The sequence below is a fragment of the Aplysia californica genome, unplaced genomic scaffold (assembly GCF_000002075.1).
Source record: "Aplysia californica isolate F4 #8 unplaced genomic scaffold, AplCal3.0 scaffold00312, whole genome shotgun sequence".
NCBI lineage: Eukaryota > Metazoa > Mollusca > Gastropoda > Aplysiida > Aplysiidae > Aplysia > Aplysia californica.
Window position 1 is genome coordinate 169,329 of NW_004797582.1, and position 21,319 is coordinate 190,647.

The window sequence follows — 21,319 nt, forward strand, 5'->3', positions numbered from 1 at the left end:
GCGTGAATATAATAGTTTATAATATACCTTTATAATAATTATAGTGACGTAAGCCTAAAGGACATATCACGTGACTGACACCTCATGTGATTTCGCGCAAGCCGCGGGTAATCTAAGTGTCACTCACTCACTCCCCACCAACATCAACTACCATCTAGCAAGGGATCTTTAACGTGTGCAACTTGCAGAATTTTCGCCCATGTCCAAGAAGGTGTAGATATTTCCTACCAGAAGATCAAGGCTCTCTCTCTCTCTCTCTCTGTTTCATTTGTAGCACTGTGTGTTCAGTAACCTCGCTGCCGTTGGTATGAATGAATTTCTATATGTCTGTTCTTGCTTTTTTGGAAATGTATCGTTTACTGTGGGTTGATAATGGAAATTCCAATGTCAGTGGGTGGCTGTGGTCATTTGGCATTATTTTCGCCTTTTTAAAGAATGTTTTGTGCAGATATTCAAAGTTACTAGGTCTCTACTCTATCAATTATTCTTGATACCTTTCTGATCAACTTGTTTATTTTTTATGATGAACTGCCTTCCCAAATTGCTACCATATAAATGATAATTTATCAAAGTATCTATTGCGGTGGAGTAGAATGTCTGAAGGATGGATAGATTCAGATTGAAAGACCTAATTTTCCTCAGAAAGTACAGCCTCCGATTTAACCACAAGGCCACCGGCGCCAAAGTTCATGAAGACAAGCCAAAGCTAAGGTAAAGGTGGAACACTAAAGAAAAAAGTACATGTACTCAGACAATGGCTGCAAAATCAAAAGACATGCATACCTGTATGAATAAAAAAGACTCTTCATACTAATAATGAAAAAGCATTGTGTTATAAAAGAAGACAATGATAACTTGTTTGAGTAAAAAGTAAAAGTAAATTGTTCCCGCATCCGATCCGGACATGATACGGGATTGCCTTGTTAGTGAGACAACTTCCTGGGCCTTCGGCTTTTTGTGGTAGGGTGGTCAGTTCCTTTCTACGCTGCCTTGACTTCCTCAACTCGAAGTCAGGTACCTATTACTGGTGGGTGGGCAGGAGGGTAAAAAAAAAATCTGTGTTAGAACCAAGGCTAGAACCCAGACTTTCTGCTTCAGAGACGAGCACTCTATCTGCTCCGCCACCGAACCCTTGTTTTTTTTTTTTTTTTTTGGGGGGGGGGGGGGGGGGTTGGTACACATCAAACATTTTCAATTGGTAGGAAATTTTGAATTTTGCCCGCGTAGCGGCCGAAGTACGAGTACGTAGTCTAAACAGCCGTATGCACTGCTCACAGCCGAACGCTCTGTATCCCGGACTCTAGCTTGGAGATCATCAGGAGAGAATGGTTAGCTGTTTCGGGCTCTTCCTCTCTACAGCTTTTCTGACTCACCGAGCCCCCTCACCGATGAGGTCTCCATGTTGGTTCGACTGTTTTCCTCTGCTGCCAACTCTCAGGACTCATTCCAGCCTGCGTCCTCTCGCTTCAACCAGATCCAGTGACTGGCTTTCTCTGCTGTCTCCTGAAGGGAGTTTGTGAGTTCGTCGCTTTTCTTTGCAGTAAGTCCTGCCACTCTCATCCACTTATGGGCGCTTGTTGCTACGAAACCTCTGCATCCTACCTTAACCGGAAAATGGGTTGCTTTCCATCCTGACTCCTCACATTGTTCGACGAGTGCCTCGTAACGGTTTTCTTTCCGCTTATGTGCGGTATAGATATTGTGCCCGTGGGGCACCGTGAGCTCTACCAAGTGCACCTCTTTATCTTTTTCCACCCATAACACCAAGTCTGGCTTTTTCGTAGTTGGGATGGGGGAGAATCTCTCAAAGCCCTTTAAGTCAGCGACTACCTCCCATGTGCCTCCGCTCTGGTCTTCCATGGCTTCGTTCGCTTTCTTTCCTTAGGTAACCTTGCTTCCTTGCGGAACGAACGCAACCTTGGTGAGTCCATGCTTCTGTATTCTCCTTCTTCCACCTGTTTTGTCGCCATTGTGGTGAGCACTTTCAGCACCTCATTGTGCCTCCAGGTGTATTATGTTAAGAGCCAGGTTGCAGTTTGACAAAATATGCTTCATGGTTCCTAGCTTACCGCATCTACACTTGTTGTCCTCCTGTACCTTCCATCTGACAAAGTTCACCGGTGAAGGCAAAACATCATACGTAGACCGGAGAAGAAATCTTATCCTAGATGTGTTCCACTTCTAGATGTCACTCCTACCGACTTTTCTTTCGACTACATGCTCTTCCCATATCTGGTCATTTGTCCTTGCTGGCTACCCTGGATGAGATGATCTCGTTTCTCTGCCTCCATCTTTTGCATATGTCTTGTTGCAGCTTTTCTTCTGTCTCGCTGAGATATTTTCCTGAAAGGTGACCATTACCTAGCCCTAATCTGTCAGGTTTCGCTGGACCGACAATGTCGCCAAGCTCCAATGCAGAGATGATCTCGTCAGCTGCAACGTCTGCCTTCTACTTTCTGGCTGTTTTGACACCTGGAGGTTTTCCACTGATCTCCTTATCCCTTGATTCTCTCTACATCATAACGGTTCTAATCTTGCCTGCTTTGTAGATCTCCACGATTGACGTGAGAGGTAGTTGAAGCGCACCTCTATGTCTGTACAGGGATGACGTGTTAATTGTACAGGGTAGGCCCAGCCACTTCCTGATGTAGCTGTTACACTTTCTTTCAATCATAGTCTACTCTTATCGATTTTGGACCACCAAGGGATCTTTAACGTGTGCAACTTGCAGAATTTTCGCCCATGTCCAAGAAGGTGTAGATATTTCCTACCAGAAGATCAAGGGTGTGGCTGAAAGATAGCAGTAAGAGGGAGCGAATTTAAGGAGTAGCAGTGGAGGCTGCAGAAAGAGTCAGGAGCCCAGTGGAGGGGGGCAAATGAGGTGAGGGGGTGGGGGAAGAAAATGGAGACGAAGGCAGACGACAGAACATCGCAAGAGAGAAGGAAAGAAGGTGAAAGGAGACAATTTTAGAGAAGAAAAAAGAAAATTTTTCTGTCGCTACCCGAATTCGAACCCGAGACCTTTGAAAGAGAGGCTAACACCATAACATTTAACCTCTAGGCCACGAGAGCCCCCGCACCCTTGTTTGAGTAAAGAGATGTAATCAGCACAAAAAATGTCATTTGTAGCTCTTGGGAAAAAGTAGGACAGATTGAAACTGAAACAATGAAAGGAAAGAAAAAAGTAGGACTGACATCAGTTACCTTCCAACCAGCAATGAATGAATGAAGACAATGCAAACTTGACAAGAGTAAGTTATTGGAGTTTATTTATCAAATCTATTCCCTTTCCATCTCTGGATCCATGACAGGGCTTGTGGCTTACCCTTACCGAGATTCAAACAAAAGATTATGTTAAAGAAAAGCCACTTCAATAACAACAAAACAAATATTTTTTAAAGTTTTAGTAGAGGTTTTACGGCGCTCGCAACTGCATAAGGTCATATGAGCGCCAGAAGAATAGAGGTGTTACAAGAGAGTAATAAACATAAAAAAGAAGAAGGGGAGATAAGGATGATAGATGTTTGATAGGAAAGAAGAAGCAAACCACACCAGAGCACCCGCCAACCACCCACACAAATATTTACATGGAGTAGGTTACAAAGATAATTCTAAAGGAAGAAAAAAACCAACCCAGTAACACTCCCTGGTACTTCAGTCTCTTTCAACTTCAGAGCTTTATATCCAAATGAAGTCAAGAACTATTTTACATTTTTTGGGAAGTTTACATATATTTTGATGTGGATACATTTATTCTATGAAAAGACAACAGAAAAACATTTTTTTCTGCACATCAGACAAAGCTAGTTCAAGCATCTTATCATTGATAGACTTGACTTGGAGCAAGATGGCAGACAGAAGTCAGGGAAAGAAGGACAGAAATAAAGATTTACAAACCACAAGAAATAAGCATTACGATGCACAAACGAAAAATATTGGAGTCAAAGTAGAGGCAAAAATACACAAGCCATAGAACTAAATGCAAGAGTCTAGAATTTATTCTTTAACTTAAACTATTTCTGGGATATCCACATCTTAGCAACATAACAAGTCATATTTTCCCCTTCAATCCCAGGTGATATTTATCCATACTGAATGTAATTGCAGTCTTTGTTCAAATTATGCAACGTAGCTGATTCAAGTAGGCCTACATGTACATAGGTATCATACATTTGCAAGGCTTTCAATCTATGTAAACAGTAAACTATTGTAAATGTTTTTCATAACTTATGACGCAATATTTAAAGCATTCTTACTTTGTAGAGTAAAAGTAAATACACATACAGGTTGTCTTTAAAAAAGGACCTATTTAAAGGGCAATCAATTTCAGCAAAACTTGGATCACATGAAATTCAACCAAGGGGGTGTCAAATATTTAAATCAGGCCTGGTTAAGGCAAGATGTGGTCACATCCGACACATTAAGAGAGGTCTTTGCATGGTTTCAAGAAAGGTTTGGGAAATGTTTAATAAGCTGAAAGCTAACAAATGAATGGTCACCGTATTCCCCTGACTTGAACCCCGTTGGTTATTTCCTGTGGTGTAAGCGCACCTTTAGAATAGGACATGTAGCGTGAATATAATAGTTTATAATATACCTTTATAATAATTATAGTGACGTAAGCCTAAAGGACATATCACGTGACTGACACCTCATGTGATTTCGTGCAAGCCGCGGGTAATCTAAGTGTCACTCACTCACTCCCCACCAACATCAACTACCATCTAGATCTACTATTGCAAGACTCAAGTAAGTCGTAACATAACATTTCCTTTGACGTTTTTTTTTAGACAGAGTCTACAGAAACAACCCACAAACAAATGAACAGTTGAAACTCACTGTTGAACAGGAGGCCCTAAAAATTGACACAGAAACATGCCACAGGGTTAACCAAAATTTCCAGAGGCGTATTCCAGCTTGTATGGATAGAAACAGTCAACACCTGGAGCATATTATAATTTGATTAGTCAATCCATTTTCCTGAGTTTATTGGGCAATAGGCCTATAATGCATTTTACTCAATTTTGGTTGAAATCTTTTTCAAACGTCACATTTTCACGAACATATACTTTGACATTTTTTGGGTTCAAGAACTTGACGTCCCATAGGTTAAATTTTATTTGTTTCTAGTCCCCCTTTTTTTCTTCAGCCACGTGGTAGTATCACACCATTAGATCTAATTAATTCTACTTTTTATAATAGATAATACTCCAAGGGGAAAAAAAAAAGGACAAATATACAGTTCAGTTTAGCTCAAAACGCAATCACCTTGTACCAGTCTTTAGACTTGATTGAACAGGCTCTACTCTCCTGGAATAGTAGGGAATCACCTGTTCTATCTTAGCTGCTGTAAAACTGTGAAACCCACCACCACCTCATCGAATGCCCTCTCTTGTTGATCTACACAAAAATGACAATGACAATGACAATTTTTATTCATCTCCCAGGGAGAGAATTTTGGCTTGGTTGTATATAATGGCAGTGGTTTTACAAAGGTCAAGTGCACTCATGCGCACGCACCCAATATGAAAGAATGTATAACACGCTGAAACACCCTTGTTCTGTAAACATTCTCTCTCTCTCTCTCTCTCTCTCTCTCTCTCTCTCTCTCCCCCCTCTCTGTTTCATTTGTAACACTGTGTTCAGTAACTTCAGTGTAGTGGGTAAGAATAAATTTTTATACACATATATGATGATATTTGTCTATTTCTGCTTTGTTGAAAATAAGTCATTTACTGCAAGTCGATGGTTTATGGGAAAAAAACCCCAGATGGGACAAATGCTTCGTACTCATATGCACATCAGCTTTGGAAGACATGAACATTGTATGCCCTGGTTTCACACGATCTACTGAGACAGCAAGATCGAAAAAAATAAAGCAAGCAACAGTTTCTCTTTCAACAGTCAACCTCATCTAGCTTCACATTTCCAATGTAGGCCTAAATGTTATCCTGACGACAATCCTGATTCAGCATTTGCCATGCTGCACGTTCACTGTCACTCAATAAACAACAACTATATCGTGTACTATTCTTGTCACAATGAATGTCATTTTGAAAACATGACTGCCAAACCTGACAGCATTATGATGAATGCAATGAACAGGGAAGAAAGGTACACAGGGATCATTTCAGATACGAGATAAATAGATTCAAGGACCCTCAGGTTTTCACAGATCAAGCCTCCAAAGACAGAAGAGCATTACAAGAAATCAACACATATAGTAATCATAATACCAACATTTCTTGACAAAGTTTCATTCAGTCACAAAGGGTCCAGAGCAAGAGTTTGTTCTGCCAGCAAAAAGTCTTCATCCTCATCACTCCAATCCAATGAACTTGCTTCACATTTTTGCTGTTTAGAAGGTGGTGAGCTCCAGAGAAAATTGGTGATGTCCGTCTGTCTCTTTGACGGAGTCGTACTTTGTTTCTTCTTTGATGGCTCTAATAGCTCACTTTGACTGTTTGAGAACTCCTGGTGGTCACTTTTAGATGGTGTCTTTTCAAACTGTTTTTTCAAAGCACTATGGTCAACATTTGACTGCCCAGCAAGTTTCTCTTCTGATGTTGTTGATCATTCATGAGGAAAAGGAATGAGAAGTCAATGAAAAGGTCTGACAATCAAGCATTTCTAGCTTTTTCTTGATAAAAGGACAGCACTCAGACAAACATATCTAAATACTGTCTGAACCTTGGTTCTCTGACACTGCAACTGGTAATTGTGCTGCTTCTATAATAATCAATTAATCAATGATTGGATGCTTTACTGTGCTTTACCTTTGCAACTACTGTTATTTCCCTTCCTCCTACAACTGGGGTCACCTCAGCCACTGCCACAACTACTACTATTTTTTTACTACTCTACTACTGCACCACCACCCACACTCCCAACCCCCCCCCAAAACCCCCCCCCCCAAAAAACCCCCCCCACAAAACAATAAAAAAAAACCCCCACTAGTCAAGCAAGAGCAATTTTTAACTGACAGGTATTTCAAATTTAAGATTTGACCAGAAAATTACACCAGTATCTCATGGCATAGAATTAAACTCTTATACCAAGCGAGGTTATGGGAAAAAAATAATAAATAAAGGCTTTCATTTTTACACAATAGAAGCTGATCAACCCTGATCACATTCATAAAACAAGCTGTAAAGGCTTTCATTTCTACACAATAGAATCTGATCAACCCTGATCAAATTAATAAAATAAGCTGAGGTCTACAAAAAAAAAAAATTTTTTAAATTGAACTACAAGTCCTTTCCAACAAACAATTAAATAAAAAACAGAAACAGCTATGAGGAGAATATAACTACAGTAAAGCACCGATATAATGACATCGATAGGATGTGCAAATCTTTTTGTTATATACGAATTTCACTATGTACATGTTTTAAATACAAACAATATACACATGTATAAGAACCCCCCCCCCCCCCCCCCCCCCCCGGAACCTAAAAATCTGTTGCTATGAGCATGTCTCATTATGTGCGTGCTAGACTGTAGTAGATAAATTCATGGACCAGCATTGCCAAATCTGTCTGAAAGGGGAGATGTTCCTCAACCTGAAGGATAATATTTACTACCAATACAGCACACAAAAAGCAGCTTGTGCACTGTAAACAACCATACTGCCATATATGAGTAGGACAACTCCCAGTAACGTCTGCCCAACAGTCTAATCACTAGACCACAGATGCCACTTGTAGTACAACACTACTACTATCTCCACCACTATAACCACTGCCAGTACCACTACTATTACTGTCCCACCTGGAATGCAAAGTGCGGCCGATTTTGCAACTACTGTTGTTATTTCTCTTCCTCCTACAACTGGGGTCACCTCAGCCACTGCCAGTGCAACAACTACTACTTTTTACTACTCTACTACTGCACCACCTCTTCTTCTGCTGCTACTAAGTACTACTACTACTAACTACTACTAACTACCACTACTACTAACTACCACTACTACTAACTTCTACTAACTATCACTAATACTAACTACTACTAACTATCACTAATACTAACTACTACTAACTACCACTACTACTAACTATTACTAACTACTACTAACTACCACTACTGCTAACTACTACTACTACTACTAACTACTACTACTAACTACCGCTACTACTAACTACTACTACTAACTACTACTAACTACTACTACTACTGCTGCTACTACTACTGCCGCTACTACTGCTACTGCTACTGCTACTACTACTACTGCTACTACTACAGCTACTACTACTGCTGCTACTATTACCTCCACAACCCAAGCCACCACCATTGCTACTACTGTTACTACTATAACCACTGCTACTACCACAAACACCACCGCTAACACTGCTTCCTCTACATACGTTTACCTGCTTCAGTACTGTCAGGGTCTGTTGTTCCAGCAGCCGGTCTAGAACAATGTTCCTCTACCAACTGGCTGCTAAACAGGTCTAAGATGGTCTGCTGATCCTTGCTCTGAATTGTGTAGATTAAAAATAATACAGTTTACTACAACAATATGAGACACTGGGGTGCAATTGACTGGTCAGTCAGATGTGGACACAATCAATCACATGTTTGCATGTAGTATATTCTAGCTAATGAGAAATGGGGGAGTCACACTTGTGCATTACCTCCTTCAATATGGCAAATAAGGATGAGAGAACTTAAGAAGTTATTCTGACACAGATCCAGAACTTTTGCCAAGACATGACAGTACAAGCTCAAGGGATGATAAGCGATAAGGGACCCAGTCAGGATAACACCTTGAGCAAAAAATTCTTGTGAAAGACCCCCCCCCCCCAAAAAAAAATCACCTAAAAACAAGAGAAGTAAATGTAAACCTAAGACTTTCTAATCTTTTAATAGTGTATATTTTTATAGTGCATATCAGAACCCTGTGTCATATGTGTGAAATGGGGAAGTGGATAGGGGAATCAAGACTTTAAACAGCTGACAAAATGTTCAGGAGAAGGGCGAAGATCAATTTTAAGTCAAATCAGTATGGATGACTCTTAGAAAGGCTTTGAATCCTACATACCTCTAACCGCTTAGTGTCAGCATCAGAAAAATCATCCTTTGTCAAACCTGCTTTGCTCAACACATCAAGCTTGCCTTGAATCAGAGGCCTGGAAAGATTTTAAAACTCGTCTTTTTATACTCCATAATCTAGAAATAATTCAAAGGGGTCAAAATGAAGGACTAATTACAAGATAGAAGCAAAACCCCAAAATTAAATTTGTCAGACCAGCTCACAGTGGTCACTCAATATCACAGAGAAAGTGACCCTTATAGACTAGTGGCCTCTATGGAAAGGGTATAAGTTACTGTGACTTACTAGACTTAAGGTGCTCATTTGACCTTATGAAGTTGCGAGCATTGTAAAACTCTTACCAAACTTACCAGATTTAACAAGTCAACAGATGGTTTAAAATTCCAAATCTTAATTTCATCTTCCCTTTCATTTCCATCACAATTGTTATCTATTATAAGAGCTTCTTTGTATTGATTGAACACATACGCTCAGTCTGAGGAGAGATTGTTTTGTTTTAGTAGAGGTTTTACGACACTTGCAACTGCATAAAGTCATAAGAGCGCCAGAAGATCAGAGGTGTTACAAGATAGTAACAAACATAAAAAAGGAGGGGAGATAAGGACGATAGATGTTTGATAGGAAAGAAGAAGCAACTCACACCAGAGCACCCGTCAACCACCCACGAGGAGAGATTAGAGAAAAACTTTTGTAGTAAGTGACCCTTGTAATGGAACAGTGGCTGTTAGTACAGGTGACACTTATGAAGAGGTGACCACTGATGCAGGTTCAACTATAATCTGAAACAACAAAACATCTTCACTGTTACAGTGTTTGAACATTTTGGTCTATGTACACAAAATCATTAAGACATTAAAGAAAAATTTCACCATTGGCACAATTCAAGCTTTGTAATTGTTCTTTTGGTAACACTTGGCACCTGACACCAAGGCCAGCTGAACTTTTTCTTAAAAAACTTCGTCAAATACCGAAATGGTTTAGTGAATAAGACGACAATATTTCTCAACCAAACTTACCAGATCTCATCATCAGCTGTGCCTCTGGCCACTAGATACTGGACACTCACAGAATCCTTCTGACCAATACGGTGAACTCTGTCTTCTGCTTGCACAAGAATCTGCAAATAGATTGAGGATAACTTACAGTCATAAGTGTTAAAATGCCCCCCCCCCCCCCCCCGCCAAAAAAAAAAAAAAATCCATCTAAGTCAAATAACCAGAACAAAAAACAACAACTACTTAGAAAACCCAGCTAAAAATAAAATCAGATAAAAAAAACCAAACCCACCTGCCAGCCATACCAATAAATCTCCAACCCTCAAACAAGAATTATAACAAGCATTGTAAACAAAACCTGTTGGAGTGCAAGAAGTATTCAATCATGTATTTCATACTGGCTTAGTTACCAAACTTCTGATTAAATTCATAGGACATATTAAGAGTATGCCAACTTCTAAAAAAAAGTAATGTTTTCATCAACCTACAATAGATTCTTTTTAAATGAAAGACAAAAAAGATCACAAATCTTTACATAAAGTACTCCACAAAGAGTGCTCACTCCTAAAACTTCCAGATTGTATCATGACCATGGTTCAGAGAGGAGTAACTGAAGAAGAAAATACAGGCCTTTGCTATTTTAAGGTACATACCACACTGCAAAAACAGAAAATGAAAACAAGCCTGAAAACCCTCAATATCGTAATAAAATTGAACGACTGATAAATATAACCTAAAAAAGAACACTCAACTTACACCAGGATTCCAAAACAATTCTGCAAATAGCACTGTACTGGCAGCAGAAAGATTGAGACCAGCATTTGCAGCAGTGATTGACAAAATGGCCACTTGGTATTCCGGGCAAGTTTGAAACTTTCTACAGAAATAGTTCCTCTGTTCTGATGTTGTGTGTCCATCTATCCGAATATACTTTATTTCAGAGGCCTGAAAAAGAAAAGTAGTCTAAATCAGCCTATGCATGAGTATGAACAATATCCTTTATCTATAAATAAAATCTCCTTCTAAATGACATGACAGCCCTTCCATTCAAAACATGTTTTAAAAAAAGCAGTTCTGATAGAGACCATAAAAAAATAACTCGCCATGAGGTAGCATCTAAGCCCATTAAGTGGTCATTCGGAAGTCCCAAGATCGGATCCTGCAAGTACCCTAGAAAACTTTCCAAGCTTCTCAGATACTGGCTCAGCAATACAGGGAATGGATGTTATCCATAGGTATTGTCCCCAAAATAATTTGTGTATGATTTTAAAAAGGACACTGAATGAAAATAAAAATTAACAAAAAACAAACAAAAATAAAGAAAATAATGTTTTCCCCTACATTCATTTTTGTGTTGTGTTTCACATTTCCTGATTCTCCCAAGGATGTAGAGAATGTAGAGAAAATATGTTCTTCCACATAAAATTAATTGTAAAGTGCATAGTCTATCAGTCATAGTTTATTTTCTTTTGAGGGATACATACAACACAGTGGCCACCAATAATTACACAACCATAAAAAGGAGAAGATTGAGATATTTAAGACATGTTTTGAGAATGCCAGAGACAAGATTGCTCTATCAGACATGGTATTGGAGACCAAGTGGAAAAGAAAAAGAGGTAAACCAACAGGAAGTTATAGAGGCACAAACAGACCACAATGTGCCAAGATTGGAGGAGGTCACCAGGGACAGGCAAGCATGATACCAATTGCTCTCTGCCTTATGTAACTGATGGCATGGGGAGAGAGTAAGTAATTAAGTAATTATTTCTAAAAACCTTTGACTTGATGCAATCCTCAATACAATCCAGCATCTCTTTGTGGTGCCCAAAGACAAGAAACTTCCGATCAGACTCAATGAAGTCCAGAACATAGTCTCTGTAATACAGCAAAGGAAAATGTGAGCAAAACAAGGAGTACAAATAGATGTGCGTGTAATTTGAGTGTTCATGAGTGTGGGTATTTGTCATAGTCATATTTTATTCTCAATGTACACTGACCAGAGTTGGTTCAGTCTTAGGAGGAATTCAGTTAAATTTTTTCTCAGACATTCAGCCATTACAGACACGATGCTTCTTTGGCTTTGAACTGACCAGTAAATCTGTGTAAAGTGTACACAGGGATTCATTCTGAGTTTGCTTTTGTCCCCCCTCTGATACTGAAAGACTAATAACTTGTTCTCAATCACTCTGGCATCAAGGAAGTGAAAATCTTGGGAAAAAGCTCAAAAGTCATGACATTGACCAAGCTGGCTAGACAAATGACCAAATTACACATACCTGACAGCAGCCAGTTTGGCTTTGCAAGTCTCGTTGAAATAATGAAGCAGCACTCCTTGTCTATCCATTCCCTTGAGAGATTTTTTGCTCATTGCACCAGAAAAATGCTTTAAACTTTTGTGAATTTTGATTCTTCCTGGTTCAAGTATCACCACCTGGCGTGTTTTGGTCGGAAGTTGTGAAAGGACTTCCTGCTTCAGTCGCCTTTTAAATCGAGAAGAGAAAAAGTTGAGAATGTTTTAAAAAAACTGTTTAACATAATGACAGACAACATGAGAAAATCAAAAAGGTAACAAGGAGGAAATGAAACGTTCTTATATGATTTTTGAAGTCTCATTTATTAGATATCTATCATCAGGCAAGTAACAAATCCCAAGGACAGAGCAAAGGACTCATATGCCTATTAAAATCAAGATGTCTAACTGGGTCATTGATGAACCCAAACAACACTTAAGACAAATATTACCACAATATCTCACCCACAGCAAAACTCTAGGGAAAAAGTGCAGTACAAAAAATAGAACCAAAGTCACAATTTCCTCAAGTTAAAATTAAGCTATAAAAATGAATCATTTAGTCAACTTTCAATTTAAATAAAACAAAAAGAGAACATGTCATTGGCCGGTTGGATTGCAGAGGAGTGTAACTTACCGGATCATGATGAATTCTGACAAGATGATCTGAAGCTCTTCCATGTTTGAAGACCCAGAGTAATCCCAACCCCAGGGCAACTGAGGAGAAAAGGTACTTTGGTCAGGAATTGAACATGCATTCAGATCAAAAGCAAAGGGATAGGATTGAAGAACTTGCAAAGAGCAAACCAAGATGAAACAACATCTGCTACACTAATTTCTTTTCACTCAGTATAGCAAATCAATAAAGTAATAGCAATGTAAAAAAAGTTATTAAAGACATGGTGAGCTAATCACATTTAAAACCCGTGAAAAAAACAGACAAGCATCCTTCCAATCACTGCACACAAAACTCCCTCACACATAAAGTTTCCACAACATGAAACACACCCCAATTCTTTTCCCTTGCAGTGAAAGTTTCCCTTCTAAAAGCCCTGAGAAAGTCAACAGTGACATGGTGAAAGGTTGCATGCTAGGCTGCAAAATTAATAAGCCTGGATCAAATGGGTGTAGGGGCATAAAGATTTTATCAATACCATTTATTCAAAATCTGAAGGTATGAATACACATAAAGGGCTAACTGGTATTCACAGACGAAATGTATATATACAGTCAATCTACTCTAATCGCCACCTGTCCAAGACAATCATCTGTACAAATGACTACCGCCCACTTCCCCCCAATGTTTGTTTCTTTTTCATTCATAAAAACATTATGCAAGAAGCCCACATGTCTTAGAGAACCACTTTCCTCCCCGACAATAGGTAGCAGTCATGGACAATTTTTAATGTAGCTTGCAATGCAAATGATGTTTTCAAAGAATAGAAACAGTGAGATAAAAATAATTGACTTGAAACCTGTTTTGCATTGCAGTATCTCAGTCCAAAGTCATGAAATTGAAATATCTTTGAGTTGACAGCAGAGATCTGTGAGAAAAGTTCCATGGGCCTGGACAAAGCTGGTGTACCAGACAGAAGAATCACCCGTTTTGCTTTCTGAAGAAGAAAAGTCAAAGACAATAAAAGGATAATACACACTCCCGCTAATAAGACTTACCCCCACCCCCTCAACCCCCCCCCTTCCCCCAATCTCTCTCAAAATGCAACTTCAAGAAACTCCTCATCAAAGTATACTTATGAATAACAGGGTGACAAACAAAACAAATCTTGGTAGTAAATCACTTTATCTTCATATATGAAAGTATTGAAGAAAAACAAGAGAAAAAAAAACCTGTACAAAAGTAACAGAATGACAAAACTGATTCCTACATAAACTTGAAACAGGTTTACCTTAAGGGGAGACGTACACTCCCAGAAAAATTTTCTAAACGAATGACTTTTATTCAATTTCAAGTAATTGTGCAAGAAGTTCATAGGTAAATAGGATGTACTAGGGTGAATTTGTTGGATTTTTCTTTAAAAATGGGTCTCTGTGGCGGCTATCTTGGATTTTCAAACCAGTTTCTTAGTGCAGAAGAATTTCATAGTAAATATTGAATTATCAGCCTGAAATTTGGCACACAAGTACAAACCTATATGAACTGGGGATCTATGAAAGGATTTTGACCTATCTTTAAAACTAAAAAAGTGAGCCCAAAGTCAGAGGACCCCCTAGAGTCAGTTGACGAAATTTCGGGGTACATTTTACAAAAAAATTTAATATTTCCCAATTCCCTTTCATAGATCCCCAGAATCGATCTTAAAGCATCTGTACACGAAATTTGAAGCTTCTAGCTTCTGTAGTTTTTGAAAACTCCTTGCACCCAGGAGGTCACATATACATATGTCAAAAAGTAGGTTTTGAGAAAAACAGAAAAAACAGGGATTTTTAAAAGAATTTTTAAAGCAATTTGCACTTTTCAAACGCCCTTTTAGGTCATTTAGGGTGTTTTTTCAACAGTTTCTTCATTTTGACTGGATAAAACAGATGTCAAAGGATGTCTTTCCGCGAAAAACAAAAGTTGGATAGTTTGAAAATTTTTATCGATACTGCCTTGGATCGTCGACCCGGGTCTTCCCTTAACTCAAATGTTTACAGTGTTGAAAATTACATCTCTCTATCAATCTCAAAGTAAAATTTTCATTTTACATAAGATAAGAAAATGTAAACATTTCGTGATGCAATATTTCCTGTTAAATAATAATGACAACCTTCAATAATGGCAAAGCAGCTTTTGTCCTGACAGCCTTGCAGTTTTTCAGGAAATGACATTCGTCCTGTATAGAAGTACAAAATGTGTAAACTTTGAGAAAAAGAAAGCAACAATTCAGTTATGCATTTTTTTCTTTCAGTTATTAACACGAAAACACTGACAATAAATAATTACACAGATTTCTTAAAAGATGTTCATGATGTCCTTTGTACATAGACTACCATCTGATAGTTAAAGAAAAAAATGAAAACAACAAAATTATTACCCATTATCAAAAGAAGGAGAAAATAAAGGTGATTCTATTAAAAAAACAACAAACAAAAACAACAAGAGATAACAAAGATCAAATGACTTCTATCAGCATCAAGATTAAATTCAAAGATAGATTACCACAGATAAGAATCATGAATAAGGCACAAAGCACCAAAACCATTTAAGTATTAACCTAACAAAATTACAAACTGAAAAATAATAGTATCCTGAAAAAAATACAGTAAAAATACTGACCATAATTATCACTTGAAAGTTCTTTTTCTTCAGCACAACTTGTTGTTTAGACAGAAGATCATAACTGATCACATTAACCAGTCCTTCTGTTGGGTCGCCCTTTCCTGAATCCACAACATTTACATCAGCTGGAGAAACACTGGGCAACCACTTGCAGATTTGCTAAATACAATAAAAAGAGCAAAAACAACAATGATTAATTAACATTATAACCATGAGCAAAAATAAAAAGTAACAATAAAAATCATAATCATTACCATTACTAATAGGTAGTCATAATAAAATTGATACTGTTACTACAACTCTTGCTACTACCAGCTAGCAGATCTTATTAAAGGTTTTACACAGTTAGAAACTTTATGGACAAAAAATTGCCTCTCTCCAATTTCTGAGAGAAACCAGATTAATATAAATTTGGCAAACATTGTTTGATAACCACAGTTTAAAGATGTAGATTTTCCACCTTCAGATAGCCTTTACTTTCGTAGGAATTAAACAACACATCAGTCCTGCAACAAGGGAAAAATTTATCACGATTTACTCCTGTGCTCAAACGTAATATTATTTTTGGCAATAGTCTCAACTAAGACAGCATCATCTGTACAAAGACAGCATAAGACTTCGTTTTTTAAAAACTAACAAGCAACTGAGGTCTATTCACACACAATATATCATGCAACACATGCTCTGACCCTATTCCATTACCTGAGCCCAGTCAAACCGAACCGACGATGGAGACACAATTAGCAGCGGCCACTCTTGCCTGTAGTACCTTGCAATGCAGATGGCCTGAAGAGTTTTTCCCAGTCCCATGTCATCAGCTATTAAAATGCGGCCATCCCGTTGGATGGATGTTCTGAAAAGGGAAATAAAGGTCAGTTGTGTAGGTACACAGAGAACATCTAAATAAATATCACAAGCAAAAAGTTTCTTTACAGAAATTTACAATGCTAGGACAAAAGCCTGAAAATTCATAGTAGAGTAATTTTAGAAATGGCCAGCCTAAAAGATATTTATGAAAATGAAATTTCAAAAATTTGAATCCTATTTTTCCATCACAATTTATCTAGGTTATGTATCTATGGGCAATTAGCCCAAAGGATAAAACTGAGCTTGAGACTTTTAAAAAAAGCAAAACTGTTCCGCAAATTTTTTAATTTTTTTTTTGCTTTGGTGTTTTACGGCGCTCGCAACTGCATAAGGTCACATGAACGCGCGGGACACTTCAAACATTTTCAGTTGGTAGCCTACACTTATCGATTCTGGACCACCAATGGATCTTTAATGGGCACAACTTGCACACGGGACCTCCAAGATTTGTCATCCATGTCTGAAAAGGCTCAGTGTAGATCTTACCTACTGTAAGATGAAGGGTGTGGCTGAAAGACAGCAGTAAGAAGGAGCCAAGGGGAAGCAGTAGAAAGGCTGCAGAAAGACTTAGGAGCCCAGAGGAGGGAGTAAAGGAGGTGAAAGCTTGGGGACGAAAGCAGACGACAGAACATAGTTAGAGAGCAGAAAAAGGATGTGAAAGGAGAACATTTTTTGAGAAAATTTTTTTTTCCGTCGCTATCCAAATCCGAGCCCGGGACAAATTGAATGAGAGGCGAACTCCTTAACCTCTAGGCCACGAGAGCCCCCTGCAAATTGGTGTTTCAATATCCCACATAAAGATTCAAGAGAATGAAAAGGCAACGCCCACTTTTTTCCCTCATCTAGGTAGTTCACATCAAGAAGGCATACATATGCACCCAATTCTTCAGTTCTATTTCTGTTCACAAAAAAGGGCCCTCACATCACTCCTTCCCGCTGAAAAGGCATTAGAGTGTTGACCAGCTTCTCATCCACAATGCTCAAGTCTGGTTCCGCCTTTGGTTTGCTCTTTGCCAGGGAACTCAGTAAACTTGGAATGGAATGATGAAAGCGGCCTATTGAAACCTCTGGTGACAGTTCTGTTACTTGGCTCACTTTGAAAATACAAAAAAGAAGCAGGAGAGTATAAATAGTTACGTCAGTGACATTTTTAAAACACAGTAGTGTTTTTGGAGTCTAAGAAATCACCCAGAAGCTTTGCATAAGATGCAACAATTGCAAAAATAAAAGTAAAAAATTGCCATCCATGCTATATCCACCATTTTCCTATGAGAATACAGAAAGCTATATTTGCCAGGCTGACATTTCTATTTCTAATATCTCAGTTGGCAGAGTGACTTTGACAGTCTAAACTAAGAGAACTCATAAGTTCATTATAGATGTTGGTTTAAAAAATAGCGGTGCGACAGGACATTAAGTCTATAGGTACTACAATCATGCTTTTTTCATCCTTGTAATTATCCCGTAAGGCAGTCATCTAAACATGTTTAAATCTCCAAAGTCATGTAAATGTGTCAATTAGAAAATGAAAGAACAAGGAAGACAAACCATAAAAAAGTCAAACAAACCTGAGAATAACTAAATATGTTAGCAACCTTTTTCATTTTGTGTTTGCCTTGTATGTGCATTTGAACAAAAAATAGGAGAGAATAACCATGGTAAATGTATGGCCCATCAAATATAATTTTTAAAATTGTAAAAATATCAAAGGAACAGGGAGCAAAAAGAAAACAATCTACTTACTCAGCTCCTCATAATCATTTAGAGAGAAGGACCAGGTCTTTGAACTTGTGTCTGAAGAGGCAGGTGGAAAAAAAAATGACTTTCTTTTTTTTTTCTAAAAAGCAACACACACAAATAAACCAACTTCATTGGACATAATAATAATAATAGATCAGATACCATTTGTAAATAGCAAATGCCCGCTCAACAGCAAGGTTTTTGTGCTTTACAGTCTATTCTATTATCCTTTCAGACCTGATAACATGCTAAATCACATTCTATTTATTGGTCAAGTAGGCCTAAACATGTGCAGCCAGAAAAAAAATTTGCTTAGAGGGAAAAACAGAAGAGATTATAGATAGATAACTGCAAGTCACTAGTGACGGGGGACAAAAATATATCTGTCTTTATCTGCTAAATTGAAGAAAGAATTTCTGTAATGCAAGGTAAAAAAGTCATAGAATTATTTTTAATCGTTTAATTAGAGTACACAAGGGCAGTCTTAATCCTTAATTCAAACCTAATTCTGTCATAAAATGGTATTCTATGATTTCAAATAGAAGTAAATTTAAGAACATTTATGAAAACTCTGGTACATGTATCGTTTGAACACTCACTCACCATAGGCTTTTGATTTTATTCGTTTGAAGATTTCAATAAGCTGAGCATGATACCCAATATCTACTTTGAATCTGTCTTTTGACACGAGAACACATTTTCCTCTCACGGTCTGCTGACTCTGAGCTCCATAGAACTGATCTGTGGGAACTTTTACTTGAGGCAGGCTTTTTACTGGTGCTTGGGAAAGAGTTGCTTTCGAACCAAGTTTGAAAGAACTTTGTACTTTAGAGTTTATTAATTGCTTTTGGTGGGATGAATTTGCAGATGCCATTGCATTCCCACTGAAAGACTTTGTTGGGTGTTGTGCAGAGGGCTTGTGAGTGATGGATGGTAAAGAAGTGGCACTACTGGATTTTGCAGCTGGTATCTTGGATACTGAAGTACCATGGTTGGTACTTTGGATATGACCTGATGTTGACCTCTGAGGTGAAGAAAACTGATGATTCTGATGTTTCGTTCGTTCAGCAAGTTTTTCCAGGGCCTTTCTTTTGTTTTCTTCAATTCTTCTCTTCTGGTCTGCAGTTAAAGAAGATGAGTTGCTCATTTTGTTGAGTAGAGAGAGAAGAAACAGGGTTCCTTGAGGTATCTTCTAAAGCCTTAGCATTGTTCTCCAGATAGTCTGCAAAAGTCGAGAGCCAAAAACGAAAAAGGTGAGTGTCAAGTGAATTATCTGAGCCACTAATGATGAAAATCAAAGCAGATTCTGTTCGATATACTATCGCCAGAGAACATGCTAGAAAGTATTTCTTGAGACCTGCTATAAGCCTTCACTTCTATCATTATAACTTTTTCACCCTTCATATACGATACACAAAAGGGTAACCTGTCTCAGGTAATAGGTCTGCAGTTGATCAAGATCAAGTGCTGAAACTAGATTCTAGATTTTAAGATCTAAACTAACACTACTGTGATGACAGAGATAAGAAAAAGATGTGTTTCAAAATAATAATTCAGGTACAATTTGTAATTAACATGTAGCAATGCAGTGACATGTTCCAAGTGAAAGACTTAAATTATTGATGTAAAAGAGCACTGCTATCAACACAAGCAGGCAGGTAACTTATAGTGAAGTGCGGTAAAAAATTTGTGGTGCAACTTATCCTCAAACATTTCTTTAATGGGTGAATCAAAGTCATCCATACTTTGTGCGGCAGTTGGTATTAATATGTCTTTAAAATCATATTTTCCCACAACAACTGAGGCTAGATTAAAAAAACATTTCTTATTTTATATACAATATAAATGTTTGTCATGCAGAAAATGGGATTGTTCACAGCACTTCCCACTTCTCACACACACATTTTGCATGACGATACGAATGGCCTACATCACAGCTCACAATGCCACTTTTTAGTTGCAAAACTTTGTTTCAAGAAATTTGTTTTACAGTGAACATACGTATTTTTGCATGAAAGGTTCTCAACATGACTGCAATAAAGACAGTGTCACGATTCTTTTAAAATGACGGACTTGCTTTTAAAAATGATATTGCGGCATGCCCCAGCTGTAAACCTTTTAAAATATGTAGAAACTACCCACTACTAGATTGAATCAACTTAACTTTAAAAAAAAGTAGGCTAATCAAATTTTTGCTTTTAAATTTCCAGTTGCAACCTGCAAAAATAAAAGTTGAAGTATGGGTATTGGTGGGTATATATTCTTTTACTTTCCCTCCCATCTCACACTTAGCTACCATCTACATTTATTTATATTTTATAGAGATGAGCTGAACATGAATCTATATCAACTTTATTTCCGTTCCAAATTAGATCTAAGTTTCAAATTTTTGGGGATGGTTTTACCGTTTTTAATCGAGCTTTTATCACACTAGACCTAGATCTAAACTTTAAAGCCTAACTGCACAGTAGGCCCTTTTGGACTAATGGGGGGGGGGGGGGGGGGTTGGGGGTAGGGAGAACGAAAAAAGAAAGAGGAAAAACAGCCAGCCTCATATACATAATAATGCGCTGGCTTTCGTGTTTTACAACCACGACAGAAAGCACATAGTGTTATTATTTTATGTGATGTCTTCTGCAAACCAAAGGAGTAAAATAACATTAAAAGAGAAAGAAAGAAAAATAAGGGAAAAAAAGAAGAAGCTACACTAGCTTTGAACGTGGTGTTTGATAGAAGGCAAAAATTAACCAATACACTGGAGACTCCTTCATTCAATTTCTGATCCCAGATAAATAGGCGGCATTTACATGTCCTTAGGCTAGAAAGATGAAGCTCGTCGAAGAGAAGAGAAATTACATCCAGGAGGAAAACCAGCATGAATAGACATTTATTCAGAATGCAGATGGAAAGAAATATAATGTCAAAAGAAGCGATGAATGAAGATAAGAAAGCGAAACTACGGCGTAAAACTTTATAAAATAATTTTATTATTTGCACAGAGATTGAGATATTGGCAACATTAAAAAAGAAAGAATCTCTCTATCTATCTATCTATCTATCTATCTATCTATCTATCTATCTATCTATCTATC

General features: G+C 37.9%; 1 protein-coding gene across 2 annotated transcripts in view; it reads right to left on the bottom strand.

The window, feature by feature from the left end:
- Positions 1–3,242: 3,242 nt before the first annotated feature.
- LOC101856107 (SWI/SNF-related matrix-associated actin-dependent regulator of chromatin subfamily A-like protein 1) overlaps positions 3,243–21,319 on the bottom strand; it is a 19,697-nt gene continuing 1,620 nt past the window's right edge. For both annotated transcript variants that reach the window (XM_005102081.3, XM_035970714.1), the window contains exons 2-16: positions 18,831–19,449; positions 18,231–18,281; positions 17,410–17,581; positions 16,323–16,473; positions 15,618–15,779; positions 15,109–15,174; positions 13,816–13,953; positions 12,978–13,057; positions 12,327–12,530; positions 11,826–11,925; positions 10,804–10,992; positions 10,069–10,169; positions 9,041–9,128; positions 8,370–8,475; positions 3,243–6,560 (exon numbers count right to left, since the gene is read on the bottom strand). In XM_005102081.3, coding sequence (XP_005102138.1) covers positions 6,265–6,560; positions 8,370–8,475; positions 9,041–9,128; positions 10,069–10,169; positions 10,804–10,992; positions 11,826–11,925; positions 12,327–12,530; positions 12,978–13,057; positions 13,816–13,953; positions 15,109–15,174; positions 15,618–15,779; positions 16,323–16,473; positions 17,410–17,581; positions 18,231–18,281; positions 18,831–19,374 — 2,448 coding nt within the window. In that variant the 5' untranslated portion in view covers positions 19,375–19,449 and the 3' untranslated portion in view covers positions 3,243–6,264. The remainder of the gene's footprint in view (positions 6,561–8,369; positions 8,476–9,040; positions 9,129–10,068; positions 10,170–10,803; positions 10,993–11,825; positions 11,926–12,326; positions 12,531–12,977; positions 13,058–13,815; positions 13,954–15,108; positions 15,175–15,617; positions 15,780–16,322; positions 16,474–17,409; positions 17,582–18,230; positions 18,282–18,830; positions 19,450–21,319) is intronic.